Source organism: Lynx canadensis, chromosome D2 (assembly GCF_007474595.2).
Source record: "Lynx canadensis isolate LIC74 chromosome D2, mLynCan4.pri.v2, whole genome shotgun sequence".
Classification (NCBI taxonomy): Eukaryota; Metazoa; Chordata; class Mammalia; order Carnivora; family Felidae; genus Lynx; species Lynx canadensis.
Window position 1 is genome coordinate 40,299,145 of NC_044313.2, and position 23,471 is coordinate 40,322,615.

Consider the following 23,471-nt stretch of genomic DNA (forward strand, 5'->3'; position numbering starts at 1 on the left):
GGTTGCCATCAATTACTGAATCCCAAGAAGATAGTCTGTCAGCAGATAATTTATTGTGTCAGGCTGGGGCTAAAATGATGAGAAGTGGCTGGCAACCAGAACCTTACCTTGAATAGTATCCACTCCAGTGGTGGGTGCACAGTGGGAACGTGATAAACAGATGATCGTAGTACAGGGTAATGAGGACTGTGATCAGGGGAGATAATGCAATATCAGAGCTTGTGGGAGTCAAGAAAGGCTCCCTGGGAGAGAGAGGATTATGCTAGGCTGAGGAAGGTGAGGGAGAAGAACATTAACTGCCAAGAATATGGACTGCTTCTTGGATTTGCATGTTAATAAGCTTGTGTGGGGATTTTAGAACTGAAAAGAACCTCCTCATTTCTTGCTCAAGGTTATTGAGACTCGGTGGTTTGGTGACTGGCCTAAGGTCACTCAGCTCTGGAACAGGCAGAACTGGGGAGTGATAATCACTCCACATTGACAGGAGTAGGAAGGAAGCACGGGCGTGCTCAGCTAGGTCTCCATTTTCCATGGTACTAGAGAGTTGGGAGGGATAGTTAAGAGAAATACAGTTGGATCCCCACCATGTATGTTTATTCACAGAGAGACAGAGAGGCAGATGGGGAGTAAATATAGAATCAGCTTTATTCCATGAAGCACAGGATAGCCTAGGAAAGTTGCACTGAGAACATGGCTTGACATCCAGGCTAAAATTGGGTTTCTTGGTGTTCCTTGCTCTCCCATCTCCACCCCATTCCAGAGCTTTAGATCTTTCTTTGAAGAGAGTTGGGTATGAAAAACAGACCCATCCCCAGCCACTCTGAGGTCTGACCCCTGTGAGTTCACCACAGTAGGCCAGGAGCAGGGAGGGGTGGGGGAAGGAGAACTCTCCGGAGGGGTGGACAGACAGAAGAAAGAGTGGGAATGAGTAGCCAGGCGACCCACCAGCCCAGCCCTGGTTTTCCCGAATCATCATCCACTCACCCATGCTTCTGGAGATCAGAAATGTGGGTAGAGGTGGGGATGTGGGGACAGTTTCCTTAACATAATGTATATATTTTTAGGAAGAATTTAAACCGTGCACTTGCTTCCTTGGTGGGACTATAATGTCATGTTAAATTTTGAAATTTATCATCTCTGTATTACAAACAATAATATGTTCCTGATCATCATCTTCAGGGTAATTTTTATCAGTGTCTGAATGATACATTTATGAGGTTACCTATAATTAAAAGTTGTTTATTGAACTTGTTTGTTTATTGTCTACTATTCCAAGTAAATCCTGTTTTTATATTTATATATGCCCATACACACAAGATACACACACATACATGCACATAACATGTCTACAGACTCGAGTAAGGTGTTCTTAGGGTCTTTTAAAATGTTTTTTACATGTTACTTTTTCACATAAGTTTTTCTGTATGTATTACACAGTCATACTCTTTTTATTGCCCTTCATTTTGCAGCTAACTCTGTTAAATTTAAACTTTGTTTGGAATTTTTCTTGTTTCATTAAATAGTCCTCCTTACTAGGTTGTTAAGCCTATTTAGATTTTTCCAGGTATCAATAATTTATTGAATTCGTTGTTTGCCTGTAAGTGAATTGCAGAGGGAGTGTTTCCTGAGCTGTGGGTCTTTGTTTTTCTACATAACAGTTAATACCCATCTCATGTGGCTATGCTCCATTACAGAACCATATGCTCTGTCTTAGGCTAGAGTGACCTTTTATTTCTGGGATCATAGGGCTTTTCTTGAACTTACTCTCCTAAGTCCCCAGTGGGCAGTAATCTCAGCTTATTATCTGGTTGCTCCCATTGCTGCAGCTTTCCCCCAGAGTTAGCTTTTGATCTTCAGTCTTGCAGGGCAGCAGTTTCTTTGTAGCTTTTGGAGAATGCAAGATTATAAACAGAGATTCATTTGAAAGCTGTTTTTTCCCTAGAGGGTAGTCGAGAACCAAACCAATCTCTACTTTAAAGTCTAACTATATAATAATTAAAGCAAAGTATGGAGGAGAAATAGGGCACAGAATTACCAGTTCTTTTTTGTAAATTTGATTAGTAAGTTTTTTTTACTGATGAGATCTTATGAAATCTGCCACCTAATGGAATATATGGAGCTTATCTAATTTTTCCAAACCATTTTCCAGCCATTTCCAGCCCCTTTTGTACAACCAGAGGTCATTAAAAAATTTTGTTTTAGGGGCGCCTGGGTGGCGCAGTCGGTTAAGCGTCCGACTTCAGCCAGGTCATGATCTCACGGTCCGTGAGTTCGAGCCCCGCGTCAGGCTCTGGGCTGATGGCTCAGAGCCTGGAGCCTGTTTCCGATTCTGTGTCTCCCTCTCTCTCTGCCCCTCCCCCGTTCATGCTCTGTCTCTCTCTGTCCCAAAAATAAATAAACGTTGAAAAAAAAAAAAACTTTAAAAAAAAAAAAATTTTGTTTTAAACATTGGAATCAGTTGAGAGGTAAGAACAAATGTATTTCTTAAACATAAGTAATTGTTTACCTTTTTCTCTTATTAAAGGTTAAAACTGCTTATAAATGTGCATGTGTCTTACGAGATACCATAAATCCATACCTACTGCGGAGAATGAAGTCAGATGTCAAAATGAGCCTTTCTTTGCCAGATAAAAATGAACAGGTCTGTAAATCCAGGAGTTACCAAAACATTTCTGAAGCGTGGGTGTGCCTGTCTGTTTACTTTTCATGCGCAAAGTTGGCGAGGCTGACAGGTGTGGTCGCTGGTGCTGCTGGGCTGCTGCTTTATGTTTGTATACATCTGTATGTGACAGGTGAGCCTGCTGTGTCATCTGCCCTTGGCAGGACTCTTCCTCTGTCCACAGGCTTTGCTCTTTTGCTTATTAACACACATATTCCTGCAGCTGCACTTGTAAACTTCTCTATTTTCCTCAAGCCCCAACTCATTCTTGCCACAAATCATAGTAGGTGCCAGTCACATTCCTGGGAGATAGCAATGAACAGAGCAAACGCTCACTCTCATGAAACTCACATTCATTCTTGAGGAGGGGAGATAGTCATAGGTAAATATGTCACATGGCAGGCAGCAGTAGTGTGGAGGAAAAAATGAGCAGGGTAAGGGGGATGGGGTGAGTAAGGGCGAGGATTTGGGGAAGGGGGCTTCTTGTAAGGGATGGTTAGAGGTCTCCTCTCTGGTAAACAGACATTTAACAGAGGCCTAAAGAAGGTGAAGGAGTGAATCATGGAGTTTTTGGAAGAAGAGCATTTTAGGTAGATGGAAGTGGAAGGGCCTTCAAGGAAGGCATTGTGGCCTGAGGGCAGGAAGAAGGATGACAGTGGTCAGAGGGAGAAGTCAGATGGCTGGCCAGATCAACAGGGCCTGCTGGTCACGCTGAAGACTGGATTTTACTGTGAGGGAGGAGCTGGTTCACAGGGAGATACTGAGCCAAGGAATAATGTCATCTGACTTAGGTTGTAAAAGGGGCATCCTTTTTTTTTTTTTTTTTTTTTAATATATGAAATTTATTGTCAAATTGGTTTCCATACAACACCCAGTGCTCATCCCAAAAGGTGCCCTCCTCAATACCCATCACCCACTCTCCCCTCCCTCCCACCCCCCATCAACCCTCAGTTTGTTCTCAGTTTTTAACAGTCTCTTATGCTTTGGCTCTCTCCCACTCTAACGTCTTTTTTTTTTTTTTTCCTTCCCCTCCCCCATGGGTTCCTGTTGAGTTTCTCAGGGTCCACATAAGAGTGAAACCATATGGTATCTGTCTTTCTCTGTATGGCTTATTTCACTTAGCATCACACTCTCCAGTTCCATCCACGTTGCTACAAAAGGCCATATTTTGTTCTTTCTCATTGCCACGTAGTATTCCATTGTGTATATAAACCACAATTTCTTTATCCATTCATCAGTTGATGGACATTTAGGCTCTTTCCATAATTTGGCTATTGTTGAGAGTGCTGCTATAAACATTGGGGTACAAGTGCAAGGGGCATCCTTTTAAAGGCCATCCTGGTGGTCTGTTATCTCCACCAATGACTACACCTTCTTTTGAAAGTAAGTACAATATAGATTCTCAGTGTTGAAAATATAAAAGATCTTGGAGATCTGTCACCAAGGCTTTTCTATCCCTGCCTCTTCCCTTCCCCCAGACTTATTTCCAAACTCAGCCCTTGATCTTAGCATTCCCCTTGCAGGTCTCTCTTTCCCACCAGTGTCTCAGGCCACAATGCTCTGTTCTTTGTCTAATTCCAAATCCACCAGTTGCTGTGCTGTTTTATTTGTCCTTTTTCATGCTTTCGCTTCTTTGCTCTACATCCTCCTAAATTAATGCAGCCAGTGTCTGTCTCGTTTCCCACCATTGATTGGCACTCTCCTCAGTATTGCATAGTGTTGCTGGATTAATTTTTCCAAGGCTCATCTTCCTGCCAGTTATCTTCAATGTCCCTCTTCCCATCAAGAATACCTGATTTAGCTTGTTTGCACCAATTTATTTTTGCTGTGGAGTCCCAGAATGTGTCTTTTTTATATTCCATGTAGTAGCCAAGGCAAATCACTTCTTGTTTTCCAAACATGAGCCACTTGTCTTTCCATGTGCTTGGATGTTCCCTCTGCCTGGAGGTTTTCCACCCCACTGCATCCATCCATCCCACACTCCAGCAAACCTACACACAGGAGTTTTAAGATCCCACGAGGCTCTTGACTAGAATTCCTTGAGGTTGGGACTTTGTCTTACCCATCTTAAAATGCCACGTAACACCTAATACAGTGATTTGCGTACATGAAGCATCTGGTGAATAATTTGTTCAGTTAACTTTGTAATATAACAGGAAATGCTTTTCCCTGTTGCCTTTGTATTCAAAGGACTGAAATATGAGTTTAAGAAATCAGGAATTACATATACTCAGGTTCATATTTTAGGAAGATTACTCAGGCAGCATATGAACGCATTGGAGGAGAAGGAAAATGGAGGCACAGGGATGAGTTAGCCGGTCCTTATAGAGTCTGAGGGGAAAGATGAGTCTGAACCAAGGACGGGTTTCCTGTGTAGTTGATGGGATGGATCTTCTTGCAGAGGCTTCAAAGGACAGAACATGGAGGAGACAGCTGACGAGTTTAATTTGGGTCGTTTGAAGCACCCACGAAATTTCTGCCTGCTTAAAAGGCAATTATAAATGAGTCTTGGGTTCTGAGGAGAGTTCTAGGCTGGGATGTAGTTGTGACCTCTGAGCAGGGAAGGGGTGAAAGTTACAAGGAGGGATGAGTTTGCCTGAGGCCCATGCACAGAACGAGAAGAGAAAAGCTGCAGTGTTGTGGAGAGGGTATCAGGAGGGACTAGCCAGGAGGATAGGAGGCCTACGTAGAAAGGCAGGAGGTAGGTTAGGGGAAATGGATCATGAGGTCTAGGGTCCCTGTGTGGCCGGCTGCCAGGAAGTTATTAGTGACCTCATCCACGGCAGTTTCCTGGTGGATGTGCTCCAGGCTTGTGCTGGGTCCAGGAGAGGATGTGAGGATGGTGATTGTACATAATCCATTCAGGGAGTTTTCCCCCTCAGATTTTGGAAAGTGTAAGGTGGTGGAGCATTGTCCTAAGGAAGAGGAGAGGGTTTTCAGATCCAGTGTGAAGGTCAAAGGGTTGCCCTGATCGCAAATAGGAAGCTGTTCTGAGGATAAAGGAAAACCAGGTGAGGTGGATAAAGTAGATGAATTTTAGGAAGTGAAAGTCAGGGAATCACGACTGATAGCTTCAGTTTCTATTTTTGATGTTTTGTCCGTTTGATTGCTTTTAAGTAGAGGTTGAGACAAAGGTGGGTAACAAAGGTGGGTAGGTGGGAGGCTTGGGGAGAATGAGGAGTGTTGTCACAGTTGTTCTAGGTTTACAGAAGGTGCTGAGCGGGGAGTGCATAGAGACTTCCCCTGGAGACCAGGAGCAAGAGTGGCAGGACACTGCCCCGATGGGTAGTGTTCTTCAGCAGTGCTCAGTACTTTATCAGAAAGGATTAGAGAAGGCAGGTGGTTGAGTCAGTCTTCATTTGAAAGTTTACAAGGCAGACATAGTGGGTGGCAAAGGGGTAGCTGAAGGAGAATGTCTTGTTTTAATGACTAAGGAATAGTGTCAAGCCGTGAGGTGGCAGCAGTGGACGTGGAGAAAGGAGGATTGAGAGGCAGAAAATCAAGGAATGTTCTGGCATGGAGTAACAGGCACAGTTGGGTTGGGAGGGTGGGCGAGTCTGGTAAACTTACGGACCTGTGCTTCCATCTCCAGGAAAGGGAACAAGTCAGGCGAGGGTAGGATCCCTGGTCAGGTCTGCGGAAGTGAAGGTGGGAGCGGGGCACAGGTGGTGACATGGTCTGAACTCTTGGAGGCTAGGATGCAGGAGGCTCTGTGCACCTGTCCCTGAACTTTGTTGTGGAGAGGAAGCCAGTCTTCAGGGACTGTTGGGAGAGTGGGTAGGAATCTGGAGGTGGATGGATGACAGAAATGGAGGGGCTGATGTAAAGGGGTGACTGTGTTTTTGCTCAGCTTGAGATGTGGCACAGTTTTGGCTTTTTAAAATAAGAGGTACATTGTTAAAATTGTATGTGTTGTGCTTTTTTAATTGGAAAATTTTGTTGATATTTTAATTATTTTCATAGTTTTTAAAAAAAAATTCTCTTTTTTTTTTCTCCCCTATAGGTCCTATTTTGCCGTCTTACAGAGGAGCAACTTAAAGTCTACCAAAATTTTATTGATTCCAAAGAAGTTTACAGAATTCTTAATGGAGATATGCAGGTCAGCTAAATAATGGAAAGTAGAGAAATGAATTGTGGAGCAGGGAAGCAGGGGAGGAAAGGAAACTAGGACTAGTCAAGGATTCATGGTTACGTCTTAGAAACATTCGGGTGTGCACCGTCACTTAATTCAAAGCCCTTCCAGAAGTAAGAGAACATACAGTTCCATTTGAGCATGCTTCCTTTTGCCTGTATTGAGCCCCACGTCTCGTGGTCCAGAAGAGTAGTGCTAGACACAGGGTCTGTAGTGGTGAGTCCTGCAGGGATGTCTGGTCCTTTGCAGAAAGCAGGGAAGTGGCCCTGGACTGCTGGGGTTAGCAGGTGCATGAAGGAAGAATTAGGATTATAAATGTTTGTGTGAGTGATAACATTTTAGTTACTGGCAGTACTCAGCAGTAGATGGGGGTAAAGGTTTATTCAATAAGCATAGTGGCTTTATAACCAGCATTTAGTTTGAAGCTCCATATAAACTGTTCAATTTCATTGTGCTTCAGTGTCCTAAAGTGTGAATTGTGTTTTGTTTATTTGACACATAAAACTTCCTTAGTCTTTGGTCTGTCCTCATGGGAGGTACAGCTGAGTGGCAAGCACCTTACTCTCCGAAACACACTTCCCTGCTTATACACAGAGGTTGACAAAGAGATGAGAATGGGTGACGGGCTGCCCGTGTCCTGTACTGTCTGCGTGCTGTTTCTTCCAGATGAAGTCATTTCAGTTCTTTCAGCCATGGCGCACAGTTTCTTACTTCATCTGTCTTTGGCATCTATGGGAGGTTCTTCAATCATTCACATTTATTCATCTCTCCAAAATCGTCCCTTAACTTAGCTTCGTGTGCCTCTGAATTGGGAAGCCGTAGGTGGTCTAGATTAGCACCAACCTGTAGATACACAGTGCCAGCTGCATATGGGATTTTAAATTGTCCTAGTCACATTAAAAAAGGTAAAAGGAAGTGAAATCAATTTTGATAATGAATTTTATTTAACCTGATGTATGTATCTAAAATGTCATTTTAATACATAATCAAACATTGTAAATTATTAATGAAATATTCTACCTTTTTTAAAACTACATCTTTAAAATTGGATATTTTACATTTGCAGCACATCTCAGTTTGGACTACCATGCTTTATTATTTTTTTAATTAATTTATTTTTGAGAGAGATAGTGCGAATCAGGAAGGGGCAGAAAGAGAGAGAGGATCCCAAGCAGGCTCTGCACTGCCAGCACAGAGCCCGATGTGGGACTTGAACCCATGAAACCGCAAGATCCTGACCTGAGCTGAAACCAAGAGTTGAATGCTCAACCCACTGAGCCACCCAGGTGCCCCTGGACTAGCCACACTGTGTGTGCATAGTAGCCCTCTGTGGCTTGTGACCACTGTATTGGAAGCACAGATCTAGAGGCAGACGGGGAGTTACAGATGACTCTTTGGAGGAATTTTGACAATGTTCCTGAATTTTTTATTGTTTATTTTGTTTAACTGTTGTTTGCTAGTTAAAACTACCATTGTTGACTTCACTTATGGTTCATCTTTTTCTACTTGAGCTTTTATACTCCTGAGCTTGATTTGAGTCATACTCAGAAAGCTGTGAAGGATGCCCTTCTGCTGGGAGCCTGGAGGGCAGGCACTCCTGGTCTCTTCTTATGCCCTTCTGCTGAATGAACCACCCTCATGTCTTTCCCATTTGCATATTTTCCAGGCAGACACGTTTTCTGATATTCTAATACAAAAGTAAATGGAACTTGGGGCGCCTGGGTGGCTCAGTCGGTTAAGCGTCTAAACTTTGGCTCAGGTCACGAGCTCATGGTTCGTGGGTTTGAGCCCTGTGTCGGGCTCTGTGCTGACAGTTCAGAGCCTGGACCCCGCTTCAGATTCTGTGTTTCCTTCTCTCTCTGCCCCTCCCCTGTTCGTACTCTGTGTCTCTCTCTCTCTCAAAACTAAATAAACATTAAAAAAAAAAAAAGTTAAAAGTAAATGGAACTTCAACCTCTGACTCATGTTCAACTGCAGAACTTTCAGTGAGGTGTACTTAGTAATATTTAAATGCATTTGTTCAGTCACCTGCCTGATTTCTCCAAATTTAGATGGGCATTTTTTTATTCACATAAAAGATGAGTCAGTTTTTATATGCTGTGAACTGCATACCTTTTTTTCTAGTGAGAGAAAATAAATCATCAGTAAATTAAATATGACCAGTAGATGTTCAGTCCAATAGGATGTTTTTGTTTCTAGAGAACTTACTTACCTTAGCAAGATAGAAGATGAATGAAGGTTGATTTTTTCCAGCTCCTAATATGCTGTGGATGTGGAGGAAGCTAAGAAGCTGGTGAAGAATTCCTTTTTAATCTGTGTTACATACTGAATATCATCCTTCCCTCCCTTTCCAAGCGAATGTTATTTAAGTGGGATAATTCAAATGCACGTAATTCTTTTATACCATAGATTTTCTCTGGACTTGTAGCCCTAAGAAAAATCTGCAACCACCCTGATCTCTTTTCTGGAGGCCCCAAGAATCTCAGAGGTATTCCAGATGAGGAACTAGAAGAAGATCAGTTTGGATACTGGAAACGTTCTGGGAAAATGATAGTAGTTGAGTCCTTGTTGAAAATATGGCACAAGCAAGGTCAACGAGTATTGCTATTTTCGCAGTCAAGACAAGTGAGTATACAGACCTCATACAAGAAACAACAATTCTTTAAGACTTAACAACCAGTAATTTTAAAAATGAGATGTAATTTAAAATAATGATTTTAAAAGCAAATTCACCCCCTGATCCTAAGGTGGAAAGCCTACAGATCTCTTTGGGAGCTTGGATCTTTCTCTAGAGTTGGTGCCTAGAAGTTAGCTTTTTAAAAAGGTTTACCAAAGGGGCGCCTGGGTGGCTCAGTCAATTGAGTGTCTGACTTCGGCTCAGGTCATGATCTCGCGATCCGTGAGTTCAAGCCCCACATCGGGCTCTGTGCTGACAGCTCCGAGCCTGGAGCCTGCTTCAGATTCTGTCTCCCCCTCTCTCTCTGCCCCTCCCCCACTCATGCTCTGTCTCTCTCTGTCAAAAATAAACATTAAAAAATTAAAAAAAAAAAAGTTTACCATGTGATTCTAGGGTGTGGGTAGGTTTGGGTCTGAACTCAAATAGATGTCCTGCTCTTTACAAAACTGAGAAGAATTAATAGTAGAGAAATGCCAAAAATACTCTTGTAGTAAGTATTATATTTATCTGCCTCAGAGCAAGAAGCCCCTTTTAATTTAAGCCTGTTGGGGAAGGTTTGACTGTTTAGAGAAATGTGAGAGTACTCACTGCAAGTGTATTTTTGATTTTTAAACTCTTTTCCCCTCCCCCCTCTCCTAAACAGATGTTGGACATACTTGAAGTATTCCTTAGAGCCCAAAAGTATTCTTACCTCAAGATGGATGGTACCACTGCAATAGCTTCAAGACAACCACTGATTACAAGATACAACGAGGTAACCAGTGTATATAACAGTAAAACCAAGTAGTGCTACTCCGTGCAGAGGAAGGAAGGAGAATGGCTTCACTCACCTGAGCCATGTGTACATGGGGAATAGGCAGTGGATAGGGAGAGACTTACTGCTTTAAACTCTGTGCATTTCTGTATTTTGTGTATGTTTGTGCGTCTAAACAAAGAATGTGTATTCCTTCTTGAAAAGCCAACTCTGAGATATTTCTAATATAATTGATACTAAAAGTAGGAGTTGTGGGATGAGATCTTGACTGACCCACGGTCTCCAGGACATAACCCATTTTTTGTATTGGGAAGAGGTTTCCATGTGTAGAGTATGTAAAGACAGAGGTGAAGAGCTGTAACTAGTCTTAAATGAGCATGCTAAATGTTGCACATCTTACCTCTAGGACACATCTATATTTGTGTTTCTTCTGACCACTCGGGTGGGTGGCATAGGAGTCAACCTGACGGGGGCAAACAGAGTCATCATCTATGATCCCGACTGGAACCCAAGTACAGACACACAGGTAAGGGAGTGTATTAGTGGCATACAGGTGAGTGGCCAGCACTTGGGAGTGTCCTTCGGCGCCCCTGTCAGCTTCTGCATGGAGCTGACATCTTGGTTGTTGCCCAGTCTTCAGCGTGGAGGAAGATACCGTCTGGCCTCACAGACAGGAAGAGTCTCCAGCAGTTTATCTGTAACATTCATCGCTACACTTGGGGTACAGAGAGAGAGTGCACAGTTACACACATTGTTTTTCAGGTGGAGATGGCTCCGTCTGCCTTTGTCACCTGCCTATTCATCTTCCTTAATAGGCCTTATATATATTTTAGCATCAGTAGCCAAAATTTTAGCTTTGGCAGGGGAAGGAAGCAACCGGCTGTCTCTCTTTTCTTTCGGTAAGTGCTTGTCATTGGGAAGGGTGCTTGTTACCATGCATCTCTCTGCCGCAGGCCCGGGAGCGAGCCTGGAGGATCGGCCAGAAGAAGCAAGTGACGGTGTATAGGCTACTGACTGCAGGCACCATCGAAGAAAAGATTTACCACCGGTCAGTACAGATGGCTGCTCGCTCCTTGACTGGAGACTGCTCTCCCCGCTGCGGCGTGTGCAGGATGTAGATCTAGAAGTATGCCTCCAGGGCTTGGAGCTGGGAATTTTTTTCATGCATTGCTTTAAGAGTCTTTTCATCTTAGAGCACTAGTTGCTGTAACTTAAAGGATATGTGGGGGTTTTGGGGGGTTTTTTTGGTTGTTGTTTTGGTTTTGTATTTTTTCTTATTAAAGTAAGCTCAGATGGCTTATTTTGAGTTTTTAGAAAACGTCTTTGGGGTCCCTGGCTGGCTGTCAGTAGAGCATGAGACTCTTGATCTCGGGTTCATGGGTTCAAGCCCCACATTGGGGATGGAGTTTACTTAATATTAAAAAAAAAAAAAGTAAAAGTCTTTGAACCTGAATGTCTTCGTACCTTATTAAACATCAAGGACTGCTTATGTGTAAACTTCATGTTAACTGTTATTTAAGAGAAACGTACCTATCTACTATAGTGTACCATCTTTTTTTCAAAAATTTTAAGAAGTGACAGAGTTGAAATACATACTGAAATTTTCACATAACATGCAGGTGTGATCAGCGTGGGGTAGCCTGTTTCAGATGCCCCTGAGAGACAGGTTGATACCTGTTTCTTTTTCCATCTCTCTCTACAATGAGTAGGGGTTTGGGCAAAGGTCGCTTTAACAGTGGGGTGGAGATACTGCCACCTTCTCCCCCCTCCTCTGCTGAAGACTTTATTCTCAAACTGCACCCTAGCTCTTAAAGCAAGGCTCCCTGCTTTCTACCCTGCACTGGGTTACTGCCAGATAGGTATGTGTTCTTCAAGTCCTTATTCTTTTTTTTTTTTTTTTTTGTAATTTTTTTAATGTTTATTTTTGAGAGAGAGAGAGAGAGACAGAGTGTGACTGGGGGATAGGCAGAGAGAGAGGGAGACACAGAATCTGAAGCAGGCTCCAGGCTCCAGGCTCCGAGCTGTCAGCACAGAGCCCAACGCGGGGCTTGAACTCATGAACCGTGAGATCATGACCTGAACTGAAGTTGGACACTTAACTAACTGAGCTACCCAGGCGCCCCCTCAAGTCCTTATTCTGAGAGGGCTGGAGATGAGCTGAGTCCCGTGAGGGAGAGCTTCCTTTTAGAGAGACATGTTGTAGCCTGGGTGATAGAGGCAGGACTGCTTTGTGGGGACGTCTGGGCAGGGGTGATGATGGTGTGGAGCTTCAGCATAGAGTGAATCAGCAGGCAGAAGTGGGTGAGATGGCTTCAAGTACAAAGCTCAGTTAAGAGAGTTTCCTGAATGCCATCATGGAAAGGTCCTGAAGAGGGCAGGGCAGGGGACCTGCCAGGAAGCTGACTCCTTCCAGCTCAGAGAGGCTGTGAATCACATGATTACATGTAGAAAAGTGTTGTCTGACATGTGATGAATCTTGGAGGTTGAAAAAGCTCACTGGGTATAAATAATACGACATTCTTTGTATTTCAGAGTCTATAAAACATGGGAGACCATCCAATGTTTTATGTACTTTCTGAATTGTAATTTTCCAAGGCAAGAAGTTTGGGTATTATTTAGACATTTGTTCAGCTGCAGTTATCATATCAGTCATAGTTTTATAATTAGGATTTTGAGGCACGGCTAAGCATTGTTTTATACGAGTTTAATTTTTATCTTTTTAGACAAATTTTCAAGCAGTTTTTGACAAATAGAGTGCTGAAAGATCCGAAGCAAAGGCGATTTTTCAAGTCCAACGATCTTTATGAGCTGTTCACTCTGACAAGCCCTGATGCATCCCAGAGCACTGAAACAAGTGCTATTTTTGCAGGTATTACATAAAATAACTTAACTTAGAGTAATAAATCGCGGCAGAATTATGTAGTGTAACTTGAGTGTGCTTTTCCCCTTTATAGGAACTGGTTCAGATGTTCAGACTCCCAAACGCCTTTTAAAAAGAAAACTTCTGCCAGCCTTTGGAATAGACCCTAATGTTTCAATATGCAAAAAGTGCCCTGATTCTAATGCATCTGCAAATGATGCCACATCATCTGAAGAGAAGTCTACAGCGACAGGAGCTGAAGTAAATGCAGTAACATCTGATCAAGTAACATCTGATCCTTTGAAAGATGCCCCTCGAACGCCTAGAGATCTGACTGGTGGTGATGGGCCTGGAGAAGAGGCGAGTGCAGTGTCTAGACCAGAGGAGTCATCAGTGATTAGTGGACATGGGGAATGTTCAGATTCTCCAGGAATCAGCAAAATGGATGGACTGTCTAGTGAAGAAAGCATCCATGAAAAACAAGGTCTTTCTGACAAAAGAGAAAGCTGCCAGGCTGCAACAGGCCCTCTTCGGGAGAATAAGCAAACGGAAAATAATTTTTATAAGCACAAGTCTAAAACAAAACATAGTGCACCAGAAGAAGAGACCCTGGAGCACCATCGCAGGCTGAAGCAAAAGCCTAAGAACTCTAAGCATCGCAGAGATGCCAAGTTTGAAGGAACTCGAATTCCACACCTTGTGAAGAAAAGGCGGTACCAGAAGCAAGACAGTGAAAATGAGAATGAGACCAGCCAGCAGAGCAATGACGATTATGTCTTGGAAAAGCTTTTCAAAAAGTCAGGTAATCTTTTTGCTGAATGTGCCACAGGTGTGCTAGGAACAGAAGATGGGTAGGCTCTTTGTAGCAGTAGCAGCCTTTACTCACAGGGCCAAATGGGCTCTCAGCTGGAAGTAGTTTTTCTTCTAAAATTCAGATTTGGAATATAGTGACATTTTGAAAATCTTATTCACCTCTCTTTTCTGAAGACCTCAAAGAAATTGAACCTTTGGGGAACAACAGTACTTGACTTACAACCACATACAGGAGGGGTGCAGTGCTTTAAGTAGATTTGTGTGACCTGAACACTAATAGGAAGTTTCTGGACATGCTGTATTTATGTCATTTTCCAGCACAGGAGATTAAAGTAACCGTCATAGGGGAGAGGCAGGGACGTGGCCAGAGGCAGGCACTCTGGAAGTGGGAAAGCTGATCACTAATATCGAGGGAGAACAATCAGGAAAGCAGATTCCACAGTTGCTCAGGACCACGGAGGACAGGCAGTCCTGCACAGTGTAGTCATCCCTGGGAATGTTGTCTTGTTCAGGCCTCTGCAGTCATCGCGTTCACAGTGTGATGGCCCAAGTGACCAGAGATCACCATTTGTGGGTCTCAATTCGGGAGGGCAGGTTTCTGTATGGCATTTCAGAAGGAAACCCTCTGGGCCTCCTACCTTCTATTTCTTTTTCATTTACTGGTCTGTTTTCCTAGGAAATGATCTCTTTTGTTTAGTTTTCAAGTTTATTTGCATAGAGGCATTGAAAATGTTATTGTAATTTTTTAGAAACTTGCTTCTGTTTCAAGACAGTTGCTCCCTTGTCATTTCTAATTTTGTAGATTTCTGCCACACTTTTTTTTCGGTCAGGTTAAGCCAGTGGTTTGTTTGTGATTTTTTTTTTTTAAATCAGCATTTTGATTTATTAATTAGGTCTATTGTTCTCTACCTCATTAATTTTTGCTTTTATCTTTATTATTTTCTTCCCCGTGCTTCCTTTATTTTATTTTATTTATTTATTTATTTTTTGCGTTTTGGTGAGTTTTTTTGGCTTAATTTTTATAAGACTGACTTAGAAATTTGTTAATTCATTTGGGGCGCCTGGGTGGCTCAGTCAGTTAAGTGCGTGACTCTTGATTTTGGCTCAGGTCATGATCTCACAATTGTGAGATCAAGCCCTGAGTCGGGCTCCGTGCTGGGCGTAGAGCCTGCTTAAGATTCTCTCTCTCCCTGTCCCTCTGCCCTTCCCCACCTTGTCTGTGCATGTAGGGGACAAGCCCAAGGGTACTCTCTCTCTAACTCAAAAAGAGAAAAGTGCTTTTTTAAAATAAAAAAAGAAATTAATTCATTTTTATTCTTTCATTTTTATTGATACATAAATATTTAAGGCTATGAATTTACCACTGATAACTTCATTAAATTCTGATAAGTGGCATTTTCATGATCATTAGTTTTTAGAAACTCTATAATTCTGGCTTATATTTTTACATTTTTCCCTTCAGTAAAGAATTAATAGATGGTTTTAAAAATTTCCAGGTAGCAGATATGTTGAGGGTCGTTAGTAATCCCCACATACCTTGTAGGGTGGTGATGAAGGTGACTAGCAACAGCATTTATAAAGTTCCTGGGTCGTGATAGTCAACTTGGCAAATGGCAGCTAAAAATGTTCATTGTTTTTCCTCCACCCACAACAAGACTAGCCAATATAGAAGAAAACATATTGTGTACAAACCGGAATAACACATTACTGTTTCCTTTGTTCTTGCTAGTTGGTGTGCACAGTGTCATGAAACACGATGCCATCATAGATGGGGCCAATCCAGATTATGTGCTGGTGGAGGCAGAGGCCAACCGAGTGGCCCAGGACGCCCTGAAAGCGCTGAGGCTCTCTCGTCAACGCTGTCTGGGAGCAGTGTCTGGTGTTCCCACCTGGACAGGCCATCGGGGGGTTTCTGGTGCACCAGCAGGAATAAAGTAAGAGATTGCTGCTCTCCCATGCATGTGAGCTGGCCAAACCGCCTACGCCAGGAATAAAGCCAGGGCAGGCGTGGTAGAAAGTCTTGCAGGGAGGGGTTGGGTCAACCGGATTTGCATGACTTGGGGAAAAACATTTATAGTCTTACGTTTTTCCTCACACTGTCTCCTGCCTTCCAAAGCTGAGTTTTCAGGGAAGGCGGCATGATCTGTTTTGCTCAAGAGATGTTGTTAAAAATAAGAGATACAGAATAATAACTAAACTTAAGTAAGATGATTAGCCAGTGTTCAGCAATCAGTAACTACTATGCTATTCGGTTCATTTGTTCAGAATAATCTTTCTACCTGGAATTTATGGGTAGTTGCCATCACTTGTTGAACAAGATACTGAGCGGTTCTTACTTGAGATGCAGCTGTGACTTCCCAGGAGAGCAACGTAGAAAGACTGAAGGGGATGAGCTTCATGGTTATGAAAGAGTAACCATGAAGAAGAAAATTTTCCAGCAAAAGATTAGGTTTTGAAAGGGCATTTTCATCTCTAAGTCCACAAGAGCAAACATTTCATCTACTGTGGCTCTTTTCCTTATTTAGGAGTAGATTTGGTCAGAAAAGGAATTCCAACTTCTCTCTGCAGCATCCTTCTTCAACATCTTCAAAGGAGAAATGCCAGGTAATATGATAGCCTGTCTGCTTTTCGTGTGTGAGTCTTAATTGATAGAACTGCTGTGAAAATTTAACCTGATTCAGATGTGAAGAAAATCGCTGGCATAATGGCCCCTGGTATCTGTGTTGTATGCTCTGATTAATGAAGCATCTTCATGTGAAACTGAAAGGACCAGCCAACTTTGTAAAAGTCTTTAACCCAAATCTACAGCAGAATCTCTGTTTTGCCCTCAGAAAGTTAACACAGGGATAGAGGATGTGGGAGTTGCTGCCCCTGCAGCCTGCTCCATTCAGTGGTGATGTACCAGTTCTGGAGAGCCCTACCCTCTAACGTGAAGGTTGAGAAAACCACCTGGGATGTTGTTTGTAATTTACTAGCCACCAGAACCTTGTGCCCATCTCTCCCTGTCCTGTAGCCCCCAGATGCCCTGAGTGCTTCACTAAGTAAAGACTGGACCAGACTCTATCATTCAGTGCTCTCTTTGGTCTTTGCTAGTTAAGGGTTATGTTACTGATAAAAGTTGAAAACTCCCCAAGTTCAGACTCCTGTTTCAAACTTAAAAAAAAATTTTTTTTTAATGTTTATTTTTGAGAGAGAGGTACAGCATGAGTGGGGGAGGCACAGAGAGAGAGGGAGACACAGAATCCAAAGCAGGCTCAAGGCTCTGAGCTGTCACCACCAAGCCCGATGCGGGGCTCGAACTCACAAACTGTGAGATCATGACCTGAACTGAAGTTGGGTTGATGCTCAACCAACTGAGCCACCTAGGCACCCCTCAGACTCCCATTTTAGATTAATATGAACACATGTAGAACAGAGAACGTTTCTTTGACTTTCCATGTTCTGTTCTTTTAGCAATAGGGATGTGAAAAAGGTTAGATTTGTGTTGTTGCTCTAGGGAAACTCACATGAAGTGTAAAGTAGGAAAGAGTCAAAAGATTTAAAAGTGAAGAGAAGGAAGTGCAGCTCTACGATTGTTCTTAGCCCACGGTGCCTGGATCAGGGTGGGCTCTCGAGGAAGGGCAGGAAAAGTCTGCACAAACCCGCACCTCCTAGAGCCGGCTTTCCCACCCAAGGGAGGCTGCAACCCCCGCCCCCTGCCCATCCCCCTCCTCTCACCACACAGAAAGGGATGGAGTGAAGAGTATAGTTTGGGGGAATTGGGTTTTTAAAAAAATGGTATATAATGGCGGGTGGGTTTCAGTGCTTGACATGCCCCCTGCCCCTTTTTGTTCGATGCCATCTCATTCTTTCCTGTCAGCCTCACTACCCTGGGCTCTAGTATTTGCTTATGGCTCCTCAGTGTTTTGGGGAAAGTAGTAGGAGCGTGAATTAGAAGCTGGCATATCACTGCAGTGGTCTTCTTTCTCCAGGACGGCGTCACGAGAAAGGATGGAAAGGATAATACTTCTGAGCACTTCAGTGGAAAAGTGGAAGATGCAGAGTCTTCACCCGGGGCCCTCCCTTCGTCTTCACTGTTGGCTAAAATGAGAGCTAGGAACCACCTGATTTTGCCAGAGCGACTGGAAAGTGACAGTGCGCACCAAGAGGCATCCGCTCCGCCATCTGCCACCACGGAACACGATGATCTGCTGGTGGAAATGAGAAACTTCATTGCTTTTCAGGCCCGTGTTGATGGCCAGGCCAGCACTCGGGAGATCCTGCAGGAGTTCGAGTGCAAGTTATCAGCCTCACAGTCTTGTGTCTTTCGAGAACTGTTGAGAAATCTGTGCACTTTTCATAGGACTTCTAGTGGTGAAGGAATTTGGAAACTCAAGCCAGAATACTGCTGACATTACTTTCTAAACTTTTGATTGACTTTTCCTAATGGAAATTTCTGGTTATTAATCCTATAACTAATAATCATGTTTGTCAACAGAAGTTGGCCGCATTTGATGTTTACTTTGAATGATATCTACCTCATAATTTAAAATTTCAAGGAAGAAGACATTCATCTCCAAAACTTAAAAGTTTTAAAAATACTTGGGTTGATGTTTTCATTTTGGCACTATGAATTATGTTATAAAATCAGGGACCTGATAGTTAATCTTTGGATCGCATTTGTTCCTCTACCCAAAAGATGCTGTCGGGGAGCACATTACTGCTCGTTTAGATGTTTGTAGACCAGAAATCTCAAGAATTCTTTTATTGGTGCTAAAAACATGTCTTATATTCATTCAGACCTGTTCAATAAATTAGTTCATCAATATCTGGTAACAGATACTTATTTTGGAGGCATAGGTTTTAAACATTTAAACTTATTTGTTACCCATAAAAAATGAGATTTGGTGTCTTATGGATATATCTGTCTCATAGTCTTCCTTTTAAGATACTGTTAAATCAGCAGGCATTTTCATTAGTAAAGCATGAAATAGCTTGGTAATAAATAAGACCTATACTTGCAAAAGGTTGTAGTGTTACTAAGCTTATGTTGGCTTTACTTTAAGCCAAGTGCATCTTCTTCCCCCCTACGGGGACTGTCTTTTAGGAATATAAAATGTGTTATCTTAAAAAAATACACAAAACTTTAAGCAGAACCAGAAGTAAGTACAAATGAAACCACCAACATACACGTGCACACAAATGTCACTCCAGACCACAGCCGATATACCATGATTACTGTGTAATGACCACCCTGGCGGCCTGCTCCCTCTGTTCACATGCCGAGCGGTAACTTGGAGCATTTTTTATTTTATTTGTTGTTTGCTTTCTGAGGATGCTGATTACTTTGTGTTAGGCACCGTCGTTCCCCTTGTGTGTTGTGTTATCTTCTGTCCAGCGGTTTTCATCTGTCTTTGTGCTTTGCATTTGCTGTGACTCTCCTGCTCCAGAGGTTTGCTTTGTAGCTGTTTCCTGGCTGTTGTGATGGTGTTGTTCTGATCCTCTGTTTTCTTAGCCTTGATTTTCTTGTTTCCTGCCCTTTGTTTTATCATCTCAGCTCTGAAATCTTGTTTTAAGTTCGTTGTATTGCTTGCATTTCTTCTAGAGCGGTCACAGTGCAGTTTGTTTCTTGGATTTGTTTTCTCTGGCCTGCTATATTTCCTGTCTGCTTTTTCTGTATCATGCTTGCCTTCCTCCTATGCCATTTCTTTACATCTTGCTTCTGCTGCAAGAGAGCCGCTCTGCCCATATCTGTATGTTCTTCCCTGTGACGCAGAGGGAAGGGAAAGGACTTGGGTTGGGGGTCTGGGAGAGCCTCTGCTGGGCACCACACAGCCCTGGTTGGAGGATTTGCATTTTACCTCTCTGGTCTGAGGTTCTGTTTGATAGCCTGGGCCCAGGCATCCCTACCCATAGACAGGAGATGGCAGAGAGTCATTCCCGCTAGGATTTTCTGCTTTTTAAAAAAAAAATTCTGTCTTATTCATCTTATTCTGTTTTTAGAGTGATTTATATGTTAGAGGAAGAAGATGCTATTATTTTCTTTAGTCTGCTGTCTTTATCCAGAAGTCATAGATGGGATTTTTAAACAGCTCAATAAATCCTGAACTTGAGAATTTGGCTCAGAAGGGAGTTAAAACTCCCTGGGAAGTTCTGGGAAGAACTGGGAAGTTCTTTTTTTTAATTTAATTTTGTAATAATCAGCCTATAAGAAAACTACTTCCCCCTTGTTCTTTGATTGAATTTAGTTCATTCTATCTTTCTTGTCTGAGATCTGAACTCTGCTGAGCAAGAGAAGTTGCACCCTTCTTGTCAAGTAGAAAATGCTATCAAAAGGGACGATGCAGTCAAAGCAGGGTGGTCCTCACTCCAGTTCTTGTCTCAGCACTACCACTGGCATGCTGGAACCTCGGGCAGGTCGCTGCTCTGCCTGTGTCTCAGTGTGACATCTATGAACACTGTCACCATGCCTCCCAGGTGGACAGGCTTAGAGGACGATGCTCTAAGTGTCATGATTTTAATAATAGTAACTTATTCATTTAGATAAAATCTACTTTTTGCAACTTTAAAGGTTTTGTACAATGTAGATAGATTTAATGTATTTAACATGTTATATTGGTATCAAGCTATAAAATTTTCTGAAATTTTAAAACTTCCTTAATTTATACATGAATATGCTATCACTGTGTAAAAAATTTCAGGCAATACTTTGTCTCCTCACTGTTCTTGCTCCTGTCCCAGAGATAAGTACTGTATGTCGTGTGTATTCTTCCAGGCTGTGTCCCAGGCATTTATAAATACCCATGGCAGAGACTGCTGCTCTCATGTGCATTTTCCCCTTTTCCTTTACTGACAAGATTTCCTGAGTTTTACCTGGGTACGTGACTACTCAGCTGCAGACTTGACTTCCCAGCCTCCCTTATAGTTAAGTGTGGCCCTGTGACTGGGCAATGGGATATGAGCAGCACTTCCAGATTGGGCCCTTAAATAAGGGACTGGTGTACACTCTTCTTGCCGAGATGTCCGGGGGACCTTAAGCAGTGACATGGGATCGACATAGGTCGTGTGTTGAGGCTGGAAAAGCTGGCCTGCCAGCCTTGAACTGCTTTCTTTTTACCTGTTCCTTAAGAATAAAATAAATTCCTGATTTAACCACTGCCTTTTACAGTCTGTTTATTACAGCCTCCAGTTTTGTTTTGGATATGTGATCTATGTAGATTATGTCATCCTTTTTGCAGCTAGCTTTTCATTGGACATTATATGCAAGATATCTTTTCATCCCTACAATTATGGCTTTACCTTCATGGAACTGCTGGTTTAAAACTTAGATTTTTTTCAGGGTGCCTGGGTGGCTCAGTCAGTCGGGTGATCCCAAGGTCGTGGGATTGAGTTCCGGATTGGGTTCTGCACTGAGCATGGAGCCTGCTTAAGATTCGGGGCGCCTGGGTGGCTCAGTCAGTTAGGCATCCGACTTCGGCCTAGGTCATGATCTCGCAGTTCGTGAGTTCAAGCCCCGCTGTCAGCTGTGCTGACAGCTCAGAACCTGGAGCCTGCTTCAGATTCTGTGTCTTCCTTTCTCTCTGCCCCTCCCCTGCTTGTGCTCTATCTCCGAAAAATAAATAATTATTAAAAAAAAAAAAGATTCTCACTCTCTACCTCTGCCCCTCTCCCTGACCTACACTCTCTCTCAAAATTTTTTTAAAAATTACATAGATTTTAATTTTAATGGATATAGTGAAACTGCTTCCTTCCGTTTATACTCCATCCATGAAAGGACCCCATTCTCCACACCCTTGCCAACAGTAGGTAGCATCAATCTTGGGAGGTTTGTTTTGTTTTTGACAAGTCTTGTGTTTGAAAATACCTTGTTTGAGCTTGAATTTCCCTGAAAACCAAAGATTTTCATGTTTTTTGACCATTTGTAGATTCTCTTGAGTGTTGCTTGTTCATATCATGTTTGTCTAGTTTTACAATTGGTTATTAATCTTTCAGGGTCCCTCCCCCCAAAGAAAAATGAAGAGGCAATTGCCCCAACTATTATTGAACTTTTTCATTCTTCGTTCTTTTCTCTGTTCATTCTTTTCTCCACTGATTTGAAATGCCAGGTTTATCATATGCTAAATTGTCTTTTCAAGGAGAATGGATCTAGATGTCTATTCTACCAACCACACTCTTCACTGTCATTTGATTTTGTACTATGTTTTGCTTTCTATAGGCAAGTTCCTAGTCCTCCCTGCCTCTGCCCCCATTGCCATCTTGTATATTTCCTGTTTCAGGTGAGTCTTAGAATCAGTTTATAATGTCACTAAGATTGTATTGTTCTTTTGATTGGGATTGCATTAGTTTATTGACTTGAGGATAATAGACTTCTTCAAATTAATACAAATTTTCCCATTAGGATCATGATAGGTCTCATTTTGTTAATTAAAGTTTTTTATATTCTTGGATAAATTTTTAATAACTTTCTTCATAAAGATCTTGCCACTTTTCATATTAAGCTTATTCCTAGGTATTATATAGATTTTTAGTTTTCGTTGGAGATCTTTCTTTCATAAAAATTTGGAGAATCAGAACATTCATGTATCTACTTTCCTTATGATACCATTTATCATACAGAAGTTTTAAATTTAAGTGTAGTCAAATTCAGTCTTTACATATTTTTCCTTATTTGAGGATCCCTTTCCTAACCTGATGTCATTATTACATTCTCATAAATTGTCTTGTAAATTCCATATGGATAGTTATTTTTCTAGCACGTTTAAAAAAAATAGCTCATCCTTTCCTGATTTGTGAGGCTATCGCTATGATTATATCCAATTTTCATGTAACTATGGGAATATTTCTGGGCTTCTGTTAAATTGGTCCACCTATCTAACTTTGCCAATAACCCACTGTTTTAATCATTGTAGCTTTATAATTGGTTATTGTATATGATAGAATGATTTCCCTCATCTTCCAAAAATGCCTTAGTTCCTAGTTCCATATTTTAAATAGGGCATTTTTAATACATATTTATTATGAAGACATAATTCCACCGGGTCTTTCACTTACAATAAGATCATATGCATCTTACATTTATTTCTAATTATCCTATAGTTTTGGTTGCTATAGTAAATAACATTAGAAAGACATTTTCTAGTTGATAAGAATACTGTTGATTTTATATATTGGTGTGTATGTAGCAACCCTGCTAAACTATTTTACTAATTAGTCTATAAATTGTCGTGTATGTAACAATCGTGTCAACTGCAAATAATGACAATTGTGTTTCTTTCATTCCAATTCTTACATACTTTAAATACTTCCAATATGATAACCTGATAATGTAGGTGACAACCATTGGCATCTTTGTCTTATTCCTGACATCAAACTTCTAAAGTTTTACCATTAAATATGCAATTGCTGTTATTTTCTAGCACATGGTCTTTATCAGGTTAAAAAAAATGCTCTTTCCAGTCCTAAATCCAGTGCTGAATTTTATTAAATGCTTTTTCTGCATCTACTGATCTGTTAGTTTTTCTCCTTTAAATATCTCTCTTAGTGTCATAAAGTACAGTCAAGTTTTCCAGCATTAAAATATCTTTTAGACTTCCAGAT

The 23,471-nt window shown here is 41.9% G+C and overlaps 1 protein-coding gene across 3 annotated transcripts in view; it reads left to right on the forward strand.

Moving 5' to 3' along the window:
- Positions 1–21,031, forward strand: part of ERCC6 (ERCC excision repair 6, chromatin remodeling factor) — a 78,742-nt gene extending 57,711 nt beyond the window's left edge. For 2 of the 3 annotated variants that reach the window (XM_030334469.1, XM_030334470.1), the window contains exons 11-21: positions 2,525–2,641; positions 6,663–6,758; positions 9,201–9,416; positions 10,112–10,222; positions 10,629–10,748; positions 11,176–11,270; positions 12,946–13,091; positions 13,177–13,884; positions 15,625–15,829; positions 16,421–16,499; positions 17,867–21,031. In XM_030334469.1, the coding sequence (XP_030190329.1) occupies positions 2,525–2,641; positions 6,663–6,758; positions 9,201–9,416; positions 10,112–10,222; positions 10,629–10,748; positions 11,176–11,270; positions 12,946–13,091; positions 13,177–13,884; positions 15,625–15,829; positions 16,421–16,499; positions 17,867–18,286 (2,313 nt within the window). In that variant the 3' untranslated portion in view covers positions 18,287–21,031. The remainder of the gene's footprint in view (positions 1–2,524; positions 2,642–6,662; positions 6,759–9,200; positions 9,417–10,111; positions 10,223–10,628; positions 10,749–11,175; positions 11,271–12,945; positions 13,092–13,176; positions 13,885–15,624; positions 15,830–16,420; positions 16,500–17,866) is intronic. The other variant, XM_030334471.1, reaches the window with a different exon arrangement.
- The last annotated feature ends 2,440 nt before the right edge of the window (positions 21,032–23,471 follow it).